At 41.7% G+C, this 22244-nt stretch overlaps 2 protein-coding genes across 6 annotated transcripts; one reads left to right on the top strand and one right to left on the bottom strand.

The window, feature by feature from the left end:
• Positions 1 to 303: 303 nt before the first annotated feature.
• On the bottom strand, positions 304 to 2518 carry gpatch11 (G-patch domain containing 11). Of its 3 annotated transcripts, none has more exons than XM_022743872.1 (8): positions 2379 to 2518; positions 1976 to 2202; positions 1848 to 1889; positions 1629 to 1749; positions 1450 to 1540; positions 1168 to 1293; positions 797 to 878; positions 304 to 673 (listed from the first exon to the last, which is right to left on the bottom strand). In XM_022743872.1, exons 1-8 carry the CDS (start codon positions 2426 to 2428, stop codon positions 618 to 620), a joined length of 795 nt encoding a protein of 264 aa, XP_022599593.1. In that variant the 5' UTR covers positions 2429 to 2518; the 3' UTR covers positions 304 to 617. The 3 variants fall into 3 exon arrangements, with proteins under 3 accessions (XP_022599593.1, XP_022599595.1, XP_022599596.1); XM_022743874.1 differs by having other exon boundaries at positions 304 to 670; XM_022743875.1 differs by having other exon boundaries at positions 1976 to 2197; positions 2379 to 2465.
• A 227-nt stretch (positions 2519 to 2745) lies between these two features.
• heatr5b (HEAT repeat containing 5B) lies at positions 2746 to 22084 on the top strand. Of its 3 annotated transcripts, none has more exons than XM_022743709.1 (36): positions 2746 to 2782; positions 3301 to 3465; positions 3553 to 3764; positions 4321 to 4429; positions 4562 to 4711; positions 5427 to 5598; positions 5679 to 5836; positions 5927 to 6176; positions 8543 to 8692; positions 8973 to 9223; positions 9349 to 9460; positions 9561 to 9713; positions 9802 to 9901; positions 10090 to 10199; positions 10301 to 10464; positions 10672 to 10847; positions 11042 to 11147; positions 11257 to 11447; positions 11731 to 11890; positions 12156 to 12345; positions 12561 to 12730; positions 12822 to 12969; positions 13070 to 13249; positions 13394 to 13648; positions 14440 to 14621; positions 14730 to 14798; positions 15830 to 16009; positions 16103 to 16343; positions 16695 to 16931; positions 17116 to 17243; positions 17971 to 18115; positions 18338 to 18610; positions 18972 to 19196; positions 19324 to 19475; positions 19612 to 19825; positions 20803 to 22084. In XM_022743709.1, the coding sequence occupies exons 2-36, from the start codon at positions 3340 to 3342 to the stop codon at positions 21108 to 21110; spliced, it is 6147 nt and encodes a 2048-aa protein (XP_022599430.1). In that variant the 5' UTR covers positions 2746 to 2782; positions 3301 to 3339; the 3' UTR covers positions 21111 to 22084. The 3 variants fall into 3 exon arrangements, with proteins under 3 accessions (XP_022599430.1, XP_022599429.1, XP_022599428.1); XM_022743708.1 differs by having other exon boundaries at positions 8537 to 8692; XM_022743707.1 differs by having other exon boundaries at positions 5927 to 6221; positions 8537 to 8692.
• The last annotated feature ends 160 nt before the right edge of the window (positions 22085 to 22244 follow it).

Raw genomic sequence — 22244 nt, 5'->3', positions numbered from 1 at the left:
TAAGTGCTATCTAATGTTTGACGAAGAAACTTTCAAACTAACTAAAAGGCAGCCATAGTGCATTTACTGGTACAGTGCATTTATCATATACAAGATATTCTCATTTTCTGCTATGAACAATGTTACTGAAATCCAGTGATGACACCAGAGGATATTGACATTTGTAATAATTGTAAGACTCACAACTATGTTGGAGTTAAAACGTATAATGGCATCTTGTATTTGGTTAGTAATTCAAACCCAGTGTGTTTTACTGTATAATAAGTTGCTAAAATAAAACATTACATAAAGGTAACAAGGTAGAAGTCTTAAAACATTTAATGAAAACACAGCTTTTAGAAATATAAATACTAAAAAGGTATCATGAATTTCCCACAGGATTTCTTAATGAATAAAATGAAGACAACACACCCACAAAAAGCATACACAGTGATGTTCTTCCAGAGATAGACAGCAGATTCAAATGGGATGATTAATCAATCTTCCTCCAATTCTGATCACTTTATTGCCTTTGCTGCTTTTTATAGTATAATGAGCCTGTTTCATGTTGTAAAATGCTGTCTGCACATTTGTAACTGCATTTTCACTAGTTGGTACTACATATGTTTTTATCAAGTTCAGTCATGATCTGCTGCTGTATCCCCGGGACAGTTAGAGCATAGGTCCTCTTCATCTGTAAAAAAACAAACAAAAAAAAACAACCAAAAAACAAAACTAAATGCAAAATTATACAAAATATACCAGCAAAGGCAATAAAACAACAATAAAACTATGGCCATGTTGTTGTCACTCTTACCATTATAGGTGGTCCCACACCATATGCAGTAAAAATGGATTCCTCTCAAATACGATGTCAAAATTTGCAGTTTATCAAAGGACTGTAACAGAGAGGAACATATTATACTGGATTAATCATCACATTCATCTACTAGATGAATTTCTTGCATGATATGCCAGTATACTGCATATTCTATACTGGCAGAATCTGCTATTATACACAACCCCCCCCCCCCCCCCTTTTAAAAAAAATTTAAAATTCATATTACACAAAATGTAAATGAAATTAGATATTATAAGATGATATACTTATTTCCTATACTTGCCAATATGAAAACACGATAAAAAGATACAATAAATCATTAAAGACAAACAAAACTTAATACTCACGGTTAATTCCACAATCTCCTTTTCTTCTTCTTCTTCTTCCTCCTCCTCATCCTCCTCGTGACTAGCTTCTTCATCATCAGCATCTTCTTTTGGCCAGTACCAGTCTTCTCTGGGGACAGTGATGCCCTGAAATATAAAGAGAAAACCAAGATCTTGATCTCTCTTCTGTGATATTGCTTCTGTATTAATCTATGGTAATTTTCCTGGCATGTTTTTGTTAATTCCCATTGCAGAGCACTGTGATGTCCTGATGAGCCTGTGCTATGTCAAAATCCTTCGAACCTTCTGACTGTCAAGCTGCTCACAGGCTCGCTGACTCCTTCTGAGATCTCCTTCAATCTTACGCTCCTCTCTCTCTGTCCTTACTCTTGACCTGGAATTAAAAAAAAAACCTGAAGATTACACACACCGACTATGAAACATTTGGTACAGTGCATCTCACAGACAGTTGCAAACTTCACCTAAAGTCTTCCAGAGATTGGGTCTCATTCTGTTGTTTGACTCGTACTTTCTGTCGATAGTGTTCAAGTTCCTCCTCTGCCTTTCTTTTCTTCACCTCTTCCATTCCAATGCCACCTCTGTCTGATTCAGCATACACAGAAAAGTACATGGTAAGCCATTGGTTGGATTGCATGTTCTTACCAAACACTTTAAATAAAAAAAGCAAATATATTTCCCACCAGTTTTGATGTTTAGAGGAATGGGATCCACCCTCCCAGCTCCTGAAGAGGTAGCACAGATTAACATTAATAAACGCAAGTAATGCAAAACATGAAAAATAAGACACATCAGTAAGCCAGAAACTTGCCCTTCTTCCCGAGTCCTTGGCCAGCTTTGTAGCCCATTTTCTGCAGAAGTGCAAATCCCTTGTTCTCATTGCTGATTGAGCTCTGTAAAGCTGCTTCTCGACTTTCCGTCTCTTGCTCCTTGTAGGTTTTCTGTCGGTTTTTAATGTTCTTCTCCTTTGCCTGCGTCTCCCTCTTCATTGCTGCTTTTACCCGCCTCACCATGCTGACTCCTGGTTTCACGTCTTGTCTGACAGACAGAGGAACATTGGGAGAGTAACTGGGATAAGAATACAGTGATACCTATTCTGAAAGTAAACTTCTACTCTTATATTTTCATAGCTGACACCACAGGACTATACACTCCATCACAATTTCGACATCCCCGGGTTTTAATACAGAACTGTAGAAACATTAAACACTTACATTTTACTGAGAAAAGCATCAGACATATAGTCCTCTTCCTCATCAGACATTATGGACGCGTCAAAAGAGGTGAAAGTATAGAAAACACCTGCAGCTAATACTTAACTATCCGGTCGAGCCGTTTTATTTGCTTCTCTTATGTTTGGTTCGTTCAAAGATACATTCCGTGTAGCTACAAGGTACACATAAAGCCTGAAGTTCCGGGAAGTAATTCAGAAGAAAGTATGTAATTTGAGTGCACATAGACAAGTAGAAAAAAATGTTACCCATAATGTGGCACAGTTTTTGTTTGTTATATTAAAGCTGCATTTTCTGCGTATTATTTAATTGGTTTCACATCGGAATGACTTTAATGCGACACCGCCGATACTCGTCGTCATTCATCCTGGGTTATCGAGACACAGGTAGGATGAACAGTTTGGCTACATATATCCCGTAATTCAGGAAGGTGTTGTTGTGGAGGTGGTTTTGAACATTTGAATGTTTTAAAATATGATGATAGATGGCTGACGTTCAGTCTGGATGAGAGTGTGTAGCCGGAGTTTAGCTTGTTCCTCGTAGGAACTAGCTAGCTTAGTTTGCTAACTCGCTCGCCTATCAACAGCTGGAAGGAGGCAGCTGTCAACACAGAACAGCAAGGTGTTAACGCTACCCAGCTTTAACGTTTCAGTTTGTGACATTTTAAAAGACAAATTAGTCTGGGGCTAATAACGTTTAAACCACTGACAGCTGCTGTAACTGTGTAACTATTTGTGTCTTTGCACAAACCTTATAAAGTCATTGTAAGGACGGCAAATGTCCACAGAGCTTTAGTAACTCAAATATTGATACAATTCTTTCTAGGTGATAGCTAATCTCATAGGAAGGGGCGAATATTAGAGACATGTACTGACAAGGCACATCCCCTAATGTAACATTACAGAGGCGAGGTTGTACAGCACTGTGTCAAAAGGTCTTCGCCATGGAGCTGGCTCACAGTCTGCTGCTCAATGAAGATGCCTTGGCCCAGATCACTGAAGCAAAGAGGCCTGTCTTCATCTTTGAGTGGCTCCGCTTCTTGGATAAAGTGCTTGTGGCTGCAAATAAGGTGACTGTTCTGACTTTTAGCTTAGTTTTTCTGAGTGAGTTTCATGGGAAGTAGTTTGTAACTTTATTTTGTGTGTGTGGCTGGCAGGTGGATGTGAAAGAGAAGCAGAAGAAGCTGGTTGAGCAGCTGACAGGACTTATCAGCAGTGCCCCTGGACCACCAACAAGAAAACTGTTGGCCAAAAATCTTGCCACCCTTTACAGCATCGGCGATACCTTCACAGTTTTCCAGACTCTGGACAAATGCAATGACATCATCAAAAGCAAAGATGACACACCTGCATACTTGCCAACAAAACTGTAAGATCCCATAATCACAGCTGTATGTTTTTCCATTGGCTTTTTAAAATATTCAGTATATTTAAGATTATACACATTTGCGTATATATAAGCTGATCACCACTGCTTTCAGAGTTACAGGCATACACTGTAGGCCCACCTTCAAGGTTATCAGGGTTAAACCAAAGGTTAATCTGCAGAATGACATTTCATATTTAAAGGGGGGGATTAAGTGTACATGAGCAGATATTATGCTGTTTTTCATTGGCTGAAGCAGCATAAGTGTTGTCCTGCAGGGTTTTATCCATCATTCATTTATACCTGCTTGTTTCTACACAGACAGAGGTAGACTGTGAGGCAATATGGGGTACATACAGGTGTCAGTACCTCTTTGCTAAACCCTAAGACACAGTGTTTTAGTATAGATGATAATGTGTTTGAAGCTTTGACGTTAAATCTAACTCATGATGCAGATGGTTGATTTTGAGTTCTCATTTGGTTATTTCATTGCATTTTTTATCAAATAATTTGAAGTGATCTGTAATTGTTTTAAAGCATACAGTAACTTTTCTTACAGTGCTGCAGTGGCATGTGTTGGAGCTTTTTATGAGAAGATGGGCAGGATGCTGGGAAGCTCCTTTCCGGACACAATTAATAATCTTTTGAAGGCATTAAAGAGTGCAGAGGTAAGACTTGTGCAAAATTGGGAAATTGAACTGATATAGGAAGAGTAAAGGATAACAAGAGATTTATTATTCAGAAACTGGTGTGACATCTATTTTAATACTCTTATTTTCATCTTTACTTTGTTGATCTAGTCTCAAGGCAGAGGAGAGATCCTCCTCAGCCTGCAGAAGGTGCTCAGTGGTCTGGGCGGGGCTGCAGCTTCATGTCACAGAGATATCTACAAGAATGCCCGCTCTCTACTCACAGACAGGTCCATGGCTGTACGCTGTATGGTAGCAAAGGTTGGTCTCAGAAAAATGTCTAAATGGAGATTTAAAGGATTTAACAATTTAACAACAAGTACAGTAGAATTAGTAGGTGTGGTCATTATTATGTTCCATACTGTGAAGGTTCCTTGCACTGGTGGAGGATTCTTACAAAGCCTAGAAGCAAGCTCAGACCTTTTCTCTCAAAAACAAACGTTACTCCAAAAATGAGGATCTTTTATGTTCTTAATGTGTTGAGACCCTTTTAGGGGATTGTACTGCAATATCCAAGACTCCACTTCATGCTCCTCTCATAAAGATGAAGGGACCAGGTGATATCTTGAGCTCATTGTTTAGGCAACCTTTAGGTTAATTCCTGTAGGAGATAAGTAAAGCTATGTCATTCTGAGCACAAAAATACCTTTGACTTGAACTGTAGGTTTGTGCTATGTCATTCGTGTTGACCAAACTCAGATGTGTTGCACAAAGACAATTTCCTGTTTAGAAAACATGACACCAATCGTACCGTATATGGTACTGTGCCCTGTATATGTAATGATATGTAGAGTGTGAACTGAGCATCTACATTGTTTGTATGCATCATCGGTATATGTATATTATGTAAAATCAGTCAATCTTTTTATTTGCTCTTAAAGGACAGTTGGTTGTGCAGCAGTGAAACAAAAAAGATGTTTCCTGTACACACGCAATGTAGATGTTAATGAAAGGACTTTATTCTCCTCTTGGTTAGTGCCTGTTGGAGCTGCAGAATGAGGCAGTATTCATGTGGACCACAGAACTGGAGAACATGGCCACGTTGTGTTTTAAGGCCTTGGAAGGATCCAACTATGGCGTTCGGGTAGCAGTGGCCAAACTGCTGGGGACGGTCATGGCTACTGCTTTGATGCCCAAACAAGCAGCTGGTAGGTTAAAGAGTTGATTTGTGTCTTTCATGTCAGGTTGTCACTTTTGTTCTTCACTATCTCAATTCTGTTTTCCTCAGTGATGCGTCAGAATGTGAAGCGGGCCACTCTGGAGGAGGTGCTGGAGCTAATGGCCACTGGATTTCTGCGTGGTGGATCTGGCTTCCTCAAGAGTGGAGGGGAGATGTTGAAGGGGGGAGGCTCCGTCAGCAGGGAGGTGCGGGTGGGCGTCACACAGGTGAGCGGATTTCTCAAAAATGAATGAAAACCTGATCCCGCATTGTCTGACTCAACCACTTCACACAAAATCTTTCTTCATCCTCCTCAGGCCTACGTTGTGTTTGTGACCACACTTGGTGGTCAGTGGCTGGAGCGCAACTTTGCCACATTCCTGTCCCATGTTTTGGACCTGGTCTCTCACCCGCGGGCCACGCAGACACACGTTGAGGCTGTGTACTCACGCCGCTGTGTCTCCTTCATGCTTCGTGCCACCCTGGGGGGCTTACTTGGAGAGAAAGCACAAATTGCAGCCGGCAAAGAAATCTGCCAAGCAATCAGCAAGCAAATGAGGGCTGTGGGTAAGGAGGATGGGGGGGAAATATCACGGTTCAGAGCATTGCAGAGTAAGTACTCATCCATTATTATCACTTTTAATTCACCCTTCATTCAGTTTCTAAAATTCTTGCATGGTTTTGCGCTTGTGCTGTATATGGAGATGGGTTTTATTTCCTGTCTTGTGTTGTGTGAGGAGATGGCTTCTCCTTTTTCTGCTTTCTATCTTTCTTTCTTTCTTTCTCTCTTTCTTTCTTTCTTTCTTTCTTTCTTTCTTTCTGCTCTTGCTTCTTTCTTCAAATCTCTTTTTAACCACAGGCGGCATCATAATGTCAGTAACATTTCCATCGCCAGCTCAGCATTTGAGTTACCCATGCTTGCATTATTGCATAGCCTTCATAGCTGTTTGCCTGTGAATTTATATTTTGTTATTGCATTACAATCCCTAAGGAGCAGATAACATAACTCTTTCTGACTGCTGACATGTGGCTGACACCAGCAGAAAAACTGCATGTGCCACTATACTCACAGACACATAGTAGGAAGAAGCCATTTCCCCCCTTACAGCAATAACAAATAATATTTACTCCTTATGTTTGTCTATCATTTATTTTAGTTCCAGTTTTTCTGCTCCACAACAACGCATCAATCATTTTATAATCACCTTTATCTCATTCATAAGGGATGATTCTTACTCTGATTTGCTTTGCAACCTTTAAACTATCGTAAATTTTGTTAAAACTACATTCTTTTGTTCTCATTGATGTTAACACTGAATTTGAAATAGATGTTGAATGTTGGTGTCTCTCAAGACATGGTCCTGGGCACTTCATCGTTCACTCTGTACTTACTGCACTTCGTAGCTTTTCCAACCAGCTGGATCTATGAGACTTCTTGAAATGAGAAATGTCTGATTTCCAAGTCACTAAAAGTGACTTGGTCACTTGGTAAAAGTGTCAATAAAAGTGACTTGGAAAATGTTTTCCTGGTGCCACAATGGAAGTGGGACGTCCTAGTGTACGTTCCCCTCTGTATTCTACAGTCGGATCCCTGTATGCCAAGTTGTGTGGAAAAAAAACATGACTGCCACAGTTCAAGAAGCAGCTTTAAATCTCTTCCTAAAGTCATTTAATCCACGTTTTCCTTATGTGTGATCTCTCTTGACTGTTTAGAGCTCTGAGGATTTCAGTTCTTCAAAAACAGTCTCATCAGCAATTTTATTAACTTTCGTACATTTTTTTTATAAAAAATCCTCAGAGCTCTGAGTTTTTGGTGCATACACTACCAGGCGAAAGTTTAAGAACACCCCCATTTTTCAAGTCCAGTGAATGTAAACTTCATAGAAAAGAGGCCTTTTCAGGGATTAACAAATTGGTTAACATACAGCAAACAAATCCTACAGGTGCCCAAATGTTTGCATTACAAACCCTCTGTCTGGAACAAACTGTGTTACTACATCCTCAGGACAATACACTACTGCTTGAAGTAGTTTCTATAACTTTGTATTAGTGATGAGAAAAGGACGAGTAACAAAGGAAGACAGACTGGTTGGTCAGGGGTTGATCCTACAGCAAGATAATGACCCCAAACAATAGAATAAAAGAACCAGATTGTGGCTTCAAATGATGGAAGACCAGCAAAGTGTCCAGACTTAAAAACCCCATGGAGATGGTTTGGGATGAACTGGACAGAAGTCGAAAACTAAGCAACCTACAAGTGCAAGACATTTGTGGGAACTATTGCGACTTCTAGGATGAACTTCCTGAACAATGTTTGGACGCCACAAATGTTTTCGGCTGCTAGATGTGTCAAAAAAATCAGATTGAATTTAGAAGATTCTATGATTTTTTGCTTTTAAAATCTTCAATTATTTATTTGTTCTACGCTTTAATTTCAGGAACACTGAGACATTGAATTATGTAAATTCAAAGAACAGCTGGGAAAATGAAGGTGTTCTGAAACTTTTCACTGACAGTGTAAAGCAGCTTCTGTATTGTGACGTAGTTCTGTAGTTGATGATGATGATGTGTGACAGCAATGCATGGCCTAGTGTGGTCAGTCAGTTATGTAATTACAAGCCACAGTTTATTATTAAACTAATAGATCCTGAAGATAATAGTTGTTACCTTCCTTCCTATGTTTTTGAGAAAATATCAGTCTGAGTTACTATTGACTGCTGCCTACCTTATCCATCAATGCTGCACACATTCTGAATCATGAGTTAAGTAACAAATTATTATACTTCCAAAGTGTGAAACTTAGTAATGACTTGGAAAACATTTGAAGCTTATTAATACCTTATCAGTAAATTGTTGCCAGGATTTTTGATCTTGTTCAACTGCATTTTATTCTTGCATGTTTCTCTCTTTGTGCCTCGTTCTTCCAGAGGCAGTTGTGAATGACATCAGTGGAGAGAACAAGGCAGGGGCAGCTGACGTCTCTGCCAGTCAGCATGTTATGGTGTGCGCATTGAAAGAACTGGGCAGTCTAGTTCAGAGTTTGAGTGCCACAGCTTCACCGCTCATCCAGGAGCCTTCTATAGGTGAGACACATAAGATATGAAATAGGTGAAAATAGGACATGCTTTTCATTGCTCTTAAGTTTCTATACACACAAGCTGGGTTTACACAGATGAAAATACTTCTAATTTGCTCACTTAGTCAACATAATTGACATTCGAACATCTTCTGTAACTTCGGTAATGTGTAAATCTAACATCCACCTCTTTTACCAACTGAAATGATAAAGTACTCACTGCAGTTGGAAGCTGGAAGACTGAATTCATTCATAACTTAAAACATATTTTAAATTCTTTCCCCCAGGACTTCTTGAGACTGTGACTTCAGTGCTGCTGCACCCAAGCATGGCAGCTCGTTTGGCGGCTGCATGGTGCCTGCGCTGCGTTGCCGTGGCCCTGCCCTATCAGTTGACCCCGCTGCTGGACCGCTGCGCAGAGAGAATCAACAACCTGAAGAGTTCACCTGAAGCTGTGAGCGGCTACAGCTTTGCGATGGCCGCTCTGCTGGGAGGCGTACACCAGTGCCCGCTCGGTATCCCCCACTCCAAGGGCAAGGTGTGTAGCCTCTAATGAGACACTGATCAATAACTGATTCACTTCTCTGTTTAGTTTCTGTTGATCACCCTTTGCCTGACTTCCTGTACCAGCCTCACTGATTTCCTTGTGTTGTTTTCTTGTAGTTGGTGGTGAGTATAGCTGAAGACCTCCTGCGGACAGCAGCTCAGAACAGTCGACTATCCCTGCAGCGCACTCAGGCTGGATGGCTTCTGTTAGGGGCCCTCATGACTCTGGGTGAGCCTCCCAGACATTGCTTATCTCTTGGCTTTGATTTGTCAGCATTTCTGTCTCCCTCTCGCCACCAACATGGTCGCTACATTGTGTTTGTGCCTAGGTCCCGCCCTCGTTCGCTATCACCTCCCCAAGATGCTGCTGCTGTGGAGGAACGTGTTTCCTCGCTCCCAGAAGGAGCTGGAGGCAGAAAAGGCCAGAGGAGACTCCTTCACCTGGCAGGTCACCCTGGAGGGCCGAGCTGGAGCGCTGTGCGGTACGTAAACGCCTTCCTGTTTACCTTCACGCTCTGTAATGTCAGCAGACACAATTCTGACCAACTCTCCTGTTCCTTTGGTCTGTAGCCATGCGCAGCTTTGTGGCCCACTGTCCCGAGCTTCTCACAGAAGATGTGATCCGTAGACTGATGACTCCCATTGAATGTGCCATGACCATGATGTCTCAGTGAGTGTGATGCTTTTAATCATGACGGTCTGTTACAGATATGAAAACAGAGGTATTTTGTGTTTGTTGCAGGATTTCACAATTTTCATAGACAGTTCATCAATCTTGTCATGTGAGTATTTTCTGCTTTTCTTTCATTGTTGTGTGATTATATATCTAATGATTGTTATTATTTCATCCTCTGTCAGTGTCCCTGCCATCATTAAGGTCCATGGTGCTCATCTGAAAGCAAGTGCGGCGATGGTGAGGCTTAGGTTGTACGACATTTTGGCTCTACTGCCTCCCAAGACCTATGAAGGTAACAGAGTAACTTTTTTTCAACTTTTTTAACATTTTTTTTCCACACATGTTCAGAACATTTATAAAAGGTGTTTGAAACCCTGTAATCTTCTTGTGTAGGCAGTTTCAATGCCCTCCTGAGGGAGCTGGTGGCTGAGTTCACTTTGACTGACAACTCGGCAAACACCACCACCTCTTTGCTGCGCTCTCTCTGTCACTATGACGACAGTGTGCTCATGGGCTCCTGGCTACAGGAAACTGACCACAAGTCCATAGAGGATCAAGTAAGTAAAAACTTCTAAATAAATGTAGATTATATTTGTGTGTGGTTGTGTTTGTACAAAGGATATTTGTACATAAATCCTGATTATCTTGTTTTAATTGGTTAACAACAACGATATACACTATTATTATCTGATTTTCTTGGGCACTGTACAATGTTTGGTCTTTGCTATTGTTGTTAATATTACTACATTACTGTTCCCAAACAGCTGCAGCCCAACAGTGCGTCTGGCAGCGGAGCTCTGGAACACGATCCCTCCTCCATCTACCTGCGTGTCCCTGTAGGCGAGGCCATCCCAGGGCCTCTTCCTTTGGGTGTGTCTGTCATCGACGCCTCTGTGGCTCTGTTCGGTGTGGTTTTCCCCCATGTCTCCTTCAAACACAGGTGAGAAGTTTAGTTGAAATTTTAAAAAGTAGTTTATCTTTATATTTGCAACATGTCAAACATTTCGCAGTATTTCATTGTGATTTATTTGTTCTCATGTTGGTTTATTGTTTATTTATAGTCCCTGCTGCACTATGAATCTTTGTGCCATGCTTGTTTGTAATAAATTCTTCCTGACTTTGTGTGTGACTCAGGCTGCAGATGCTCGACCACTTTGCAGAGTGTATAAAGCAGGCTAAAGGTGTTCGACAGCAGGCGGTCCAACTGAACATCTTTACTGCAGTGCTTAGTGCCCTCAAGGTGAGAAAAGTTACTTTACACCCTCTTAGGACAGGAATTTCACATTTTATGGTTCAGTTAATATATACAATGAGAAATAATTTATCTCTTTCTTTCTGCCTGACTGAAGGGTTTGGCCGAGAACAAGAGTACTCTGGGGCCAGAGGAGGTGCGTAAGTCGGCCCTAGCCCTGGTGATGGGAGCTTTGGACAATCCTAACCCCATCCTGCGCTGTGCTGCTGGGGAGGCCCTGGGCAGGATGGCTCAGGTGGTGGGAGAGGCTACCTTCATCGCCAGAATGGCACAGACCAGCTTTGACAAGTAGGCATTTCATATTTGCATTATGTGTTTGTTTGGTTTTTTTTTTTATCTCTGTTTTTTCTGTTACTTCTTCTGTTAAGATCAAGGAAGACTTGGTCAACTCACCCTCATTTTAATCAGTTACAGACAAAAAACTGTTTTTTAAATGTTTTATTGGAGGTCAAATATGTTTTCAGGAAGATAATAGTTTCAGTCGTTGATTGTTATTACTCTATATTGAACTATCTCTCTGTCCTTGACTTTAACCATATGATCCATATCTCTCCTCCTCCTCTATTTCCAGACTGAAGTCGGCCCGTGATGTAGTTTCAAGGACAGGCCATTCACTGGCTCTCGGCTGCCTGCATCGATATGTTGGAGGAATTGGCTCAGGCCAGCACTTAAAGACCAGTGTCAGCATCCTATTGGCTCTGGCTCAGGATGGGTCCTCTCATGAAGTCCAGGTACAGTGAATTACTCGGGAGAAATGTTAGAATCCACTCACAGTTATAAAAATAGAGTTGAGTTGTAGCGGTTTGAATGATCTTTTTGTCCCTTAGCTTCCTCTGTCAAAACTGGATTATAGTTTGGTTAACTTGGATGTGGTTTTTTTTGTATTGTATTTAATTTCTAAGCATCATTACATAAAAAAAAAACATCAGGCTTTGTTTCATCATTCATACTTTACATGTTACTAATTCAGATATTGTCTACACTTTGTTTTGTCAGACATGGGCTTTGCACTCTCTGGCTCTGATCGTGGACTCCAGTGGTCCCATGTACAGAGGCTACGTGGAGCCCACACTGTCCCTGGTGCTCACTCTCCTCCTCACTGTGCCCCCATCTCACACAGAGGTGCACCAGTGTTTGGGCCGCTGCCTGGGAGCTCTCATCACCACTGTGGGACCAGAATTACAGGGTAACTGTGGCAGAAACAACATCACTGTATCACTGACTCTCTCATTTGACTCCTATGTGCCATGTAAATGTACCCTATCCTGGCCAGCAGATGGCAATGTAACACACTACAGGCAACTGAAGCAGAATTAGAAACATACTGTGTATCCCCTAACTGCTAAAAAATGCTGTTTCATTTTTGTCTCTCCTGCTAATCTGTGTTCCTGGCATGGCTAGGAAATGGAGCCACTATCTCCACCATCCGCTCGTCCTGCCTGGTTGGTTGTGCCATAATGCAGGACCACTCTGACTCCCTTGTGCAGGCAGCTGCCATCTCATGTCTGCAACAGCTGCACATGTTTGCTCCACGCCACGTCAACCTGTCCAGCCTGGTGCCCTGTCTCTGTGTAAGAGATGAGTTTCAAACTACAAGCATGGTACTTATAGTATGTCTTAATCTTTATCATAATTTCCTACTGTGCTATGGGATCCCTGCAGGTGCACCTGTGCAGCTCTCACCTGTTGCTGCGTCGTGCTGCCGTGGCCTGTCTGAGACAGCTCGCCCAGAGAGAGGCTGCGGAGGTCTGTGAGTACGCCATGAGCCTGGCGAAGAGAGCAGGAGACAGCAAAGACAACACTGCAATCAGTGAGTACAAATTGTGAACCAGACAATAGCATTGTGTTTAGTTCTTATACCTCAATGAGACACGGTCACTCTTCCGTTGTTGTCTTTGTCCCTGGTTCAGATCTGAACATCACAGAGACGGGGCTGGAGGGTGTTCTGTTTGGCATGCTGGATCGGGAGACCGACAGGAAGCTGTGTTCTGATATCCATGACACACTGGGCCACATGTTGTCATCTCTTGCTGTGGAAAAGCTTTCTCATTGGCTGAAACTCTGCAAGGATGTGCTGGCAGCAACTACAGGTAAATCTACAAAGCAACAAAATATGATGCATTACCATTTTCTATCTCTGAGGAAATTAAGACTGGAACAGAAAACAAAGTTAAGTAGAAGATGAGTCAAGTCAGTGACAGCCCATCCAAACAACAGTCCATCTTCTCATTCAGATGTAGGCGGAGCTGTTGCATTTGAGGTGGAAAAGGATGAGGAAGACTCCGAGAAGAAAGACGAGATGGACGATGACACCATGTTCACAGGCCTGGGTGAAGACGACAAGTCCAAGCCTTCGGTGGCTCCACGCTGGGTGACACGGGTGTTTGCCGCCGACTGCTTGTGCCGCATCATCCTGCTGTGTGAGAATGCAGACAAAACCCACTTCGACCTGGCAGCTGCCCGCTCTGCACAAGCCAAGAACCCCAAAGGTACCACTCACCATGCTGCCAGAACAGAGTAGTTTTGAGTTCACTTAAGGATTTGTGATTGATTTATGCCACCTGTGATCTTTTGTTGGTCCAACAAAATGAGGTTTATTTTTTGGGTTGAGTTTATACAGTGTATCTTTTTGCAATCCCCAGGCAGTTCTAGTGTCAGCTGCTGAAGAAGCTCATTCATGTGCTTTTATGTAAAGAAAGAACCAAGCTAGAGATGAATCAGCAATAGAGGGAGGGATTTTTTTCACAGTGACAGATAAAGGAGCCAGTATTTATATAAGCTCTTTGGAAATAAGGAAGCATTTTACAGGCTAGACAGTAAGAGCACAGTGTAGTGATTTTGCAGCTCTGAAAGGAGCTAAGCCAAATTTAGTGACTGGGATTGAGTGGATGGTTGGTCTGCAGGTTGGTGTGTCCAACTAATCCCCTGAAAGGTGCACTTCAGCTAAAACTCAATTAAAACTCAGCCTCAAGGTCGATATCCAGTTTCTTTTGAATCACTGCAAGCACACTCTGGAAACTGAGTTGGCGTGTCCATCTGTATTTAATCTTCAATTCATCATTCTCACTAAGAGGAAGCAAACACAAAGACCTTGGAGGCAATAATTGTACCTTCTTGTAAGGATTACTAAAACAAATATTAAACAATGAATGTCAAATGTTGAACACAATTTCTATTTTCTGATTGCGTAATGTGGCCGCTCACCCAGGTCACAATCCTTATAATGATTAGATATGTTTTTCTATTTCTCACACAATGTGTTTTTTTCCCGCCCATCCAGGAGATCTGTTGGTGATCCATTTGTCTGACCTCATCCGCATGGCCTTCATGGCGGCGACAGACCACAGTAACCAGCTGAGGATGGCTGGCCTGCAGGCCCTGGAGGACATCATTAAAAAGTTTGCATCCGTACCAGAGCCTGAGTTCCCGGGGCACGTTATCCTGGAACAATACCAGGCTAATGTGAGTCAAGAACACATCAAATTGCATTATGGTGCAAAACTGATAGTGACAGAGCAAGTGTGAAACAAACTGAAGAAGTGAACTTTTGCCAATCATGTATGCATTTAGGTCGGAGCTGCCCTCAGACCTGCATTTTCACCTGATACACCGTCTGACATAACAGCTAAGGCGTGCCAGGTAAGACAAAAATATTAAGAGGAAAATTTTACAACTAAATTTGTTTACACTTCTCCTTTGATGTTCATTGAAAAAACTCTGTCTGAAGTGTGCACTACAGAAATGCAAAGACGCCATTAGCACCCAGCAACTAGATGTTTGTGCAGTAACATTCATGCATTAGAACAGCTGCCTTTGCATATTATCCATATATTCTGATGATGTTGGAGGCCTTTTGTAGCAGCAAGACTACAATAGCAGTTAATTACCACTGTACAGTGAGTCATCACCCCCTTAGAACCCAGCAGTGTCAAATGTTCTGCCTTAACACTCTTTGACTTATCTGACTGATATGAAGAATGAGTGACAGGGGGAAATAACAAACATGCCTGTCAGCAGTATTATTAAAAACCGTTCTCTCTTTGACATTCCCCTTTGTGTCTCTGGCTGGGAGTTTGTGCCCCTTGAAACTATTTCTGGTCTTTCTGAAGGCCGAAAGCGTGATCTCAGAGTTACAATGATTAACTCAAGAGAAAAACAAAATAAATATCCATAACACCTTGTATCCTCAAGGTGTTAAAAGCAGATATACACAACTAAAACACTATTTTACATGTACCGATGGAACTGTAGAGTTATATGACATTAGGTACTGAGAGATGTGAATATAATTTGAATAAGCAAATAGGTAGTAAGGTGTCTAAGTATATTTCCATCATCACACATTTGTAACTCTCCTGAAAGACTCAGACTCCTGCCCTTGGCCATCTGTCACTCTAGTAGCAGCTCTCCTCAAATGCATGTAATTTTATAAATGTGTGCTCCATTTGTGCAGCCCTAACATGTCAGTCCTCTTTATTAATAACTGTTCCTTGACACCGCCACCTCTTTTAATGGCATGTGTGATGGCTAATCAACCTTGAGTGCTCTGTTATATAATGTAGATTTTTTAATGTTTCTCAAGAGCTGGAAGAGAGGTAATCACTAAAAGGTCTGAAAGTCAATTAGTTACATAATTATGTATTACCTTGACCCTTTTTTTGTGACTACAGGTGTGTAGTACGTGGATTGGTAGTGGCGTAGTCAGTGACCTCAATGACCTGCGGCGGGTCCACAACCTGCTTGTGTCATCGCTGGACAAGGTGCAGGCTGGGAAAGGTTCATCCAGTCAGCTGTACAGTGAGAGTGCCACCACGATGGAGAAACTGGCTGTGCTGAAGGCGTGGGCTGAGGTGAGACTGAAGACCCTGATCAGAGCACTGTCCCACATTTGTTACACTGCATATGATGTACACTATTTTACACACACTGGCTTCCTTTCTCAGGTGTACGTGGTGGCGATGAAGATCAAGAAAGAGGCCGAGTCTAAGCCTGCCAAGCCACTGCGAAGCGGGGACGACGATGAGGATGAGGAGGATCTGGGCGCTGGCGTGCTTCCACCCGACAGTCTCATTACATTGGTGCAGCCAGAGCTGCCCTCACTGAGCCGCCTGTGGCTGGCCATGCTGCGAGACTACGCTCTGCTCACTCTGCCTGCTGAGTTCTCCAGTCAGCTGCCTGCCGACGGTACAAGACAGATTTTCGCCTACCAAATACTGAATATAACTTAGAAATGTTTAATTTTAAACTAGACATTTTCTACTTTTCTATGTTTTATTTAATATCTGAATCAAATCTTTTTATATGCGTGGACACGTGTAGATCACATGATGTAGGCTTGCATTATTTCTAATAGAACATGGCTCACACAAGCAGAGTTCTTTGCTCTACTTTTGGTCCTATAAAATTTGAGATTATATTCTCTAGAAAACTACTACTACTCCTGGAGTATTGTCAAGTAGACATTTGGATTACATGTAGATTATATATTTGTACAAATGTAAAAGTATTTTCCTGCTATTGTGTGTCTGTGTTCAGGTGGAGCTTTTTATACTCCTGAGACTATAGACACAGCAAGGCTCCACTACCGCAGCTCTTGGGCCCCTGTCCTGCATGCCGTGGCCCTTTGGCTGAGCAGCACCGGGTTTGGAGTTGGTGAAGAGAAGGAACAGGTCCCATCAGCTCTCTCCAAGGCTCCTGCCCTCGCTCAAGGAGCCCCCTCCACCACAAAGAACTTTGAGGAGTCGGTCAAAGACAGGATGCATCTAATGTTGGGTAAAGAGACACACAGCCATCATTTGTGGTGTAGAGCAGTAACAGTATTTTGCTGTGCTCAGGAGGAGCACCTAATATACACAGACTTAAAACAAGCAAAGAGGAACTGAGTGTGTAAGCAGATGAGAGCAATGAAGAAAATAGCATGAACACACCCAAAGTGTTTTTGTGTTCTGTCTCTCAGGTGTCAGTATAGAGTTTCTTTGCTTCCCCCGACCCGAGGAGCCCATGGAACACGTGATGTCCTGCCTGCAGGCGCTGTACACTTTGCTAGAATCTCCTTGTGCTAAGACCCATATCGCAGAGGACCAGGTAAGGACAAGTCAGAGTGCAGAAATTACAGATGTAAAGAAGAGAGATTTGAATTTTGTTTTAAAATGTATACTACATTACACATTTAATATTCAATTTTAAATAACATTTATATAAAAATATTAAAGGTCTGTGATACAATTTGTGTCTGTATTTTAGGAAATACAATTTGTATTTGCTTATTTCGATTTTGGAATCTGTTTTTTCAAACCTGTTAGTTTAGTTTAGTTTACTATTAAGAACAGTATTACTGTCATATATTGACCAAAGTTCAAACACTGCATAAACCAAAATGACAAATTCAGCTGACAGAGCACACATTTCAAGCATTGTTGATTGCAGATTTGCTTTTACAAAATATCAAATAAGACACAGCAGATTTTATGTATGTCCTCGGTTATTTACACCTTGCAGTAGTTATTTCATCTAGTCTAGTTCAAGTGAATGGGAAAGTGGTCTCTGACTTTTGGACACTGTATTTACCAGCAACTGATCACCATCCCAATGCAAATATCTGGTGAATATGACAAACACATTTACTTTGTTTGATTAAATTATTGACGGCTGCATAGAGGATAATGGGATACTGAGGGCTTCAAAGGACACATGTGGTTGCGCTCTACAAATTTGTAAAAAAAAAAAAGAAGGTTGTATTTCTCGGCTGCATTTGAATATCAGTGTTCACATTCTCACAGTGACATTGCTGTAATTATTATTTCTGTTGTAGCTGTTGGCAGTGGAGCTCCTGAACGTACTCCACAGGCTGCTGTTGACCCGGGACCCTCCTGCTGTCCAGCTCCAGGTCACTGCTGTTGTACAGGAGACCATCAGGGCTGCACAGGACCATCTGCAGCAACAGAGGACCAGCAAGGGTCAGCAACTTACACATCCTACATGATACTGCATTACATTACAGTTAAATACTATTATATTCTGAAAACACAAACTCACCATGGTGTTTTGCGTCATCTAAAAGATGACCTAATAAAAGAGTGTCAATATAAATATAAAGTGATTTAAATATTTTATTCATAGTACAGTTGTTTCAGTTATTTGGCTGTTGGAGTGAACTGGGTCACTGATATTTTGCCCAGGCAAAGAGGAAGAAGGCGAGAAAGACTCAAAGTCCAGTCTAGGGGAAGGAGGAGACACAGGAGAGCTCGTCCCTGGCAAGTCTCTAGTGTTTGCAGCGATGGAGCTGCTCGTGTTCATCCTGGTCCGGCACTTACCACAGCTTAATACACGTGTGAAGGAGTCACCCAGCCATGTGCCGCTAAGGCCTCAACGACTACCCGACGAAAGCGCACGCCTGGTGGCAAACACAGTTTCCATCTTGGCAGAACTGCCCTCGCTCTGCTCTCCTGCTGGTGAGGCCCGAGGCAAACTGCAGCCACACACTCACACCATGCAAAATATGCAACAAAAGACACATAGAAGAGATTATCCTCTTTTCATCTTTTCTGTACAATCACAGTACATAATAATACCAAGTCTGCCCCAGCTTTGATCAATTTTAGAGCAATTTGACTTCCTGTTTAGTGTGTGTCACTAAAAAGCCTTGTTCTACTGTGGTTTCTTTGTGCCTTTCAATTCTCAGATGGTATTATAAACTGCTATATGCATTTGTATGAGATTAAGATTAAGTATGGATATTATTAGCATAGCAATGTGGTCTTCACTGAAATGATAGCCCAATTCTCACAGTTTTTTTTTTTTTCATCTTTACAGGAAGCATGACTATCTTACCTACGGTGCTCTTCCTAATCACCGGGGTGCTGAGGGAAACTGCAGTTAAGACATCTGACAACTCGGTGCCTTTGCCTGTGTCAGCTGCCCTGCAGGGCATCAAGACCATCATCACCTCCCCACTGGCACGGGTTGAGAGCATGCAGACACAGTGGACTGGCCTTGTGAGGAGCAGCCTGGCATCTGTGCTGGAGTACTCGCAGCCAGGTAAGCAAAAACAAGCGGATATTTGACCGTGACCTCTGGCCTTTCTGTGGAGCAGACGAGAAACAGAAAAAAAGTATTGTTTCATTACTCACTCACATTATGCTTGCGTGTTTGTGTATTTCTGCAGATGAGTCCAGGCCTGACATGGATGAGGTCAGTATGTTGACAGCGATTACACTCTTCCTGCTGTCTGCTGGCAGTGAACTTGTAGGAGTGACGGTCCTGCAGAAGGGCTGCATGGACCGCTTCCGAAACGGCCTGAACTCTAGTGATCCAGGGGTAAGCACCTATGTGTACAAATGAGAGTGAGAGAGACTGAGAATCTCAATCTGGGCAAATTTTAATTGCCTAAAAAAGGTGTACTAAGATGTGTGTTGGCAATGTAAATGAGTGATTTCATTTTTTTTTGCCACAGGTTCAGGCCCGGTGTTACCAGCTGCTGTTGTCAGTATTTCAGCACTCCAGCCGTGCCCTGTCTACCCCGTACATCCACGCTCTGGCTCCACTCATGGTGGAGAAGCTCAAGGCAGTGGAGCGCTGTCGGCCAGGGACTGCTGCCGAGCTGCAGGCTGTGCAGGAGGGCATCAGGGTCCTGGAGAATCTGGTGGGCATGGGTGAAGAGCAGAACCGTAAGTATGCCTCTGCCTAATGGACCACTAAAGCACCGTATGTGTTCCATCAAAGTGTTTTGCTCCATTAAAGTAGGTCTCTTAAAGTATATAGCTCAGTGCCTTTGATTGCGTGCTGTCAAAGATCAGAACAATTGTGCATTAAATGCTAAATTTAGAATCCCTGTACTGGTTTACTGTTAATATTGATCACATTATGCTATCTTATATATGCAATATTATGTACTGACATTTAAAAAAAAAAAAAAAAAAATTTGTTTCCCCAGTTACCTTGTTGTTGCTTTTTCATGTTTTCTCGTTTTTATAATAAAGCAGGTAGCACTGCATACTTACACAAACTGTAGTTAATATTTGTGTTCCATTAAGTTGAGGTGGATTGTAGTTCATTCTAGGTTTGTTATTCAAACAATTTTGTGGTTATTTGAGGTGCAGCTGGTGGTTAGGAATTCATGTATTTACATATTCATGATATTTAGGGCTACAACTACCAATGATTTTCATTACAAATTAATCTGCTGAATTTTTTCTCGATTCACCGATTAACCACTTGGCCATAAAATATCAGTGAAGAGTAAAACATATCCATCCAATCTTCACAAACACCAGAGAATGTTTGATAATTTTGCTTGAAAAATTAGTTGCCATTGTATTGATCAGCTCATCGATTAACAATTAAAGATCTAATTTTATTTATTATGAAACTTATGATTAAGCTCTGATGAGTTTCAGAGAAGTACTCTCACATACTGTAGCTGTGTTGCTTTGTTGTTACCTTGACTTATTCTGAGAAATGACATGACATTGAGATGAAATTTGAAAATGTGTTGAATTGATCTGCCAGAGCCTTTAGCTGACCACTGTCTCATTTAGAGTGGTGCCTCATGCATCTGGTGTAGGAGTATTGGGTTAGATATGAGGCCCCCGTTCAGTTCAGCTCAGTCTTTTCTAACGTCTCATTGTCTTTATGTGTGTAATAGGGGTGCAGTTGCTGGCTCTTCTTGTACCAACTCTCGTCTCTTACCTTTTGGATGAAAACGCCATCTCCTCTGCGCCCCAAGTCTCCAAAGGTCTGCATGATTTTGCCCTTCAGAACTTAATGCGGATTGGCCCCCTCTATCCAGCTGCCTTCAAGATAGTAATTGGTGCAGCACCTGAGCTTAAAACCCGTCTGGAATCTGCTATACGGGCCAACCAGGCCAGCAGCAAAGCCAAAGCTGCAGCCAGGCAAGCTCAGCCAACTGTGCAAGCCGCACCAACCATCAAACTCAAGACGAGTTTCTTCTGAACACTCCAAAAATGCACTGTACACTCTCACAGCCTAATTTAAAGTTGTCTTTTATTGGTTTATTGTGCTTTCTGTCAACAGAATTCCACATGCCACATCTGTAACAACTGCATTTTCATAAATGTATTTATTTATTCTACATCTCATCTTTGTGTTTGATGAATGGGAACTCTTTCTGAAGTCAAGGAGGCAATTATGTAAATATCATTGAAAAGCCTTTGAATGTTCACTATAAAAAAACCTCACTTTAAAATCCGTAGGAATTACTGATTGTGCGAATGTATCATTTAAAGACTTGATGCACATTTATAAAGGGACACAATTTACATTTTTGTTTTTCCCGTAGGCTCTTTTCTTTTTCCTGATCTTGTTTTTTTTTTGTCTGGTCATCATCCCTCACTATCCAAAAGTTGATGTTTATTGTGCCATTTTCCTCTTTGTGTCACCGTGAGCATAACAGTTATTTTATTCCAATCATGGTGTTTGTGTAATGGAGCTGGTTTAGTATATGGCCTTAGGGTCTGCTAATTGTTACTTATGGGTGTTTCTTTCTTTCTTTTTGTTTGTTTTGAAAAGGTGTTTTGCTCTTAAATTATGTTGTAAACATTCCCACTACGTTATCTAAAACAAAACTGGAAATTAGTTTTGATCATTATTTTTGAGCCCAAAATGAGATTTTATTAAAACCAATGAAATATTAAAATCATCAGGCTTTTCAAATTGCTTTTAAGCAGAAATCTTCTCCCAGAGACAGTTAATTTGTCTACTGATAAATGGAGGAATACTACATCATTTAATGTATGAGCTGCATATCATACAGTTAGTTGTTTTGCTTTTAAGTGATTATGATCCATAGATATGTGTAATAGCTTGAACATCAACCGCCACCACAAATTGGAAGATTTGTTGAAATGGCCCAATGTCATATTCCACTCTCATTTCTTTGACATGTGAATAAAGTTACTTTGAACTCACTCTGCTGTTGCTTGTAATTGGTTGCACATTTTTAGCCGATGGTTGAACCCATTTTCTGGAATAAATACCGATGCAGCATCTGCAACAGAATGCTCAGCTGATGTTTCCTGTCTGGGTAAAATAAACAAGGAGAGTGTTCCTCCGGCGAGTCTGGGTGCC

The sequence above is a fragment of the Seriola dumerili genome, unplaced genomic scaffold (genome assembly GCF_002260705.1).
Source record: "Seriola dumerili isolate Sdu_G_001 unplaced genomic scaffold, Sdu_1.0 BDQW01000073.1, whole genome shotgun sequence".
Classification (NCBI taxonomy): Eukaryota; Metazoa; Chordata; class Actinopteri; order Carangiformes; family Carangidae; genus Seriola; species Seriola dumerili.
The sequence above is the reverse complement of the archived record's forward strand: the minus strand, read 5'-3'. Positions and strand labels throughout refer to the sequence as shown.

What these genes read in the sequence shown, in the direction of transcription:
- gpatch11 (XM_022743872.1), bottom strand. Translation starts at nt 2,428, where the DNA reads ATGTCTGATGAGGAAGAGGACTATATGTCTGATGCTTTTCTCAGTAAA. An exon ending in AGCAGCTTGACAGTCAGAAG is followed by an intron (nt 1,294 to 1,449) that starts GTTCGAAGGATT and finishes TTTATATTTCAG; the next exon opens with GGCATCACTGTCCCCAGAGA. An exon ending in AGGAGATTGTGGAATTAACC is followed by an intron (nt 879 to 1,167) that starts GTGAGTATTAAG and finishes TCTCTGTTACAG; the next exon opens with TCCTTTGATAAACTGCAAAT.
- heatr5b (XM_022743707.1), top strand. Translation starts at nt 3,340, where the DNA reads ATGGAGCTGGCTCACAGTCTGCTGCTCAATGAAGATGCCTTGGCCCAG. An exon ending in CATGTCTCCTTCAAACACAG is followed by an intron (nt 10,848 to 11,041) that starts GTGAGAAGTTTA and finishes TGTGTGACTCAG; the next exon opens with GCTGCAGATGCTCGACCACT. An exon ending in TGAACTCTAGTGATCCAGGG is followed by an intron (nt 19,476 to 19,611) that starts GTAAGCACCTAT and finishes TTTTTGCCACAG; the next exon opens with GTTCAGGCCCGGTGTTACCA.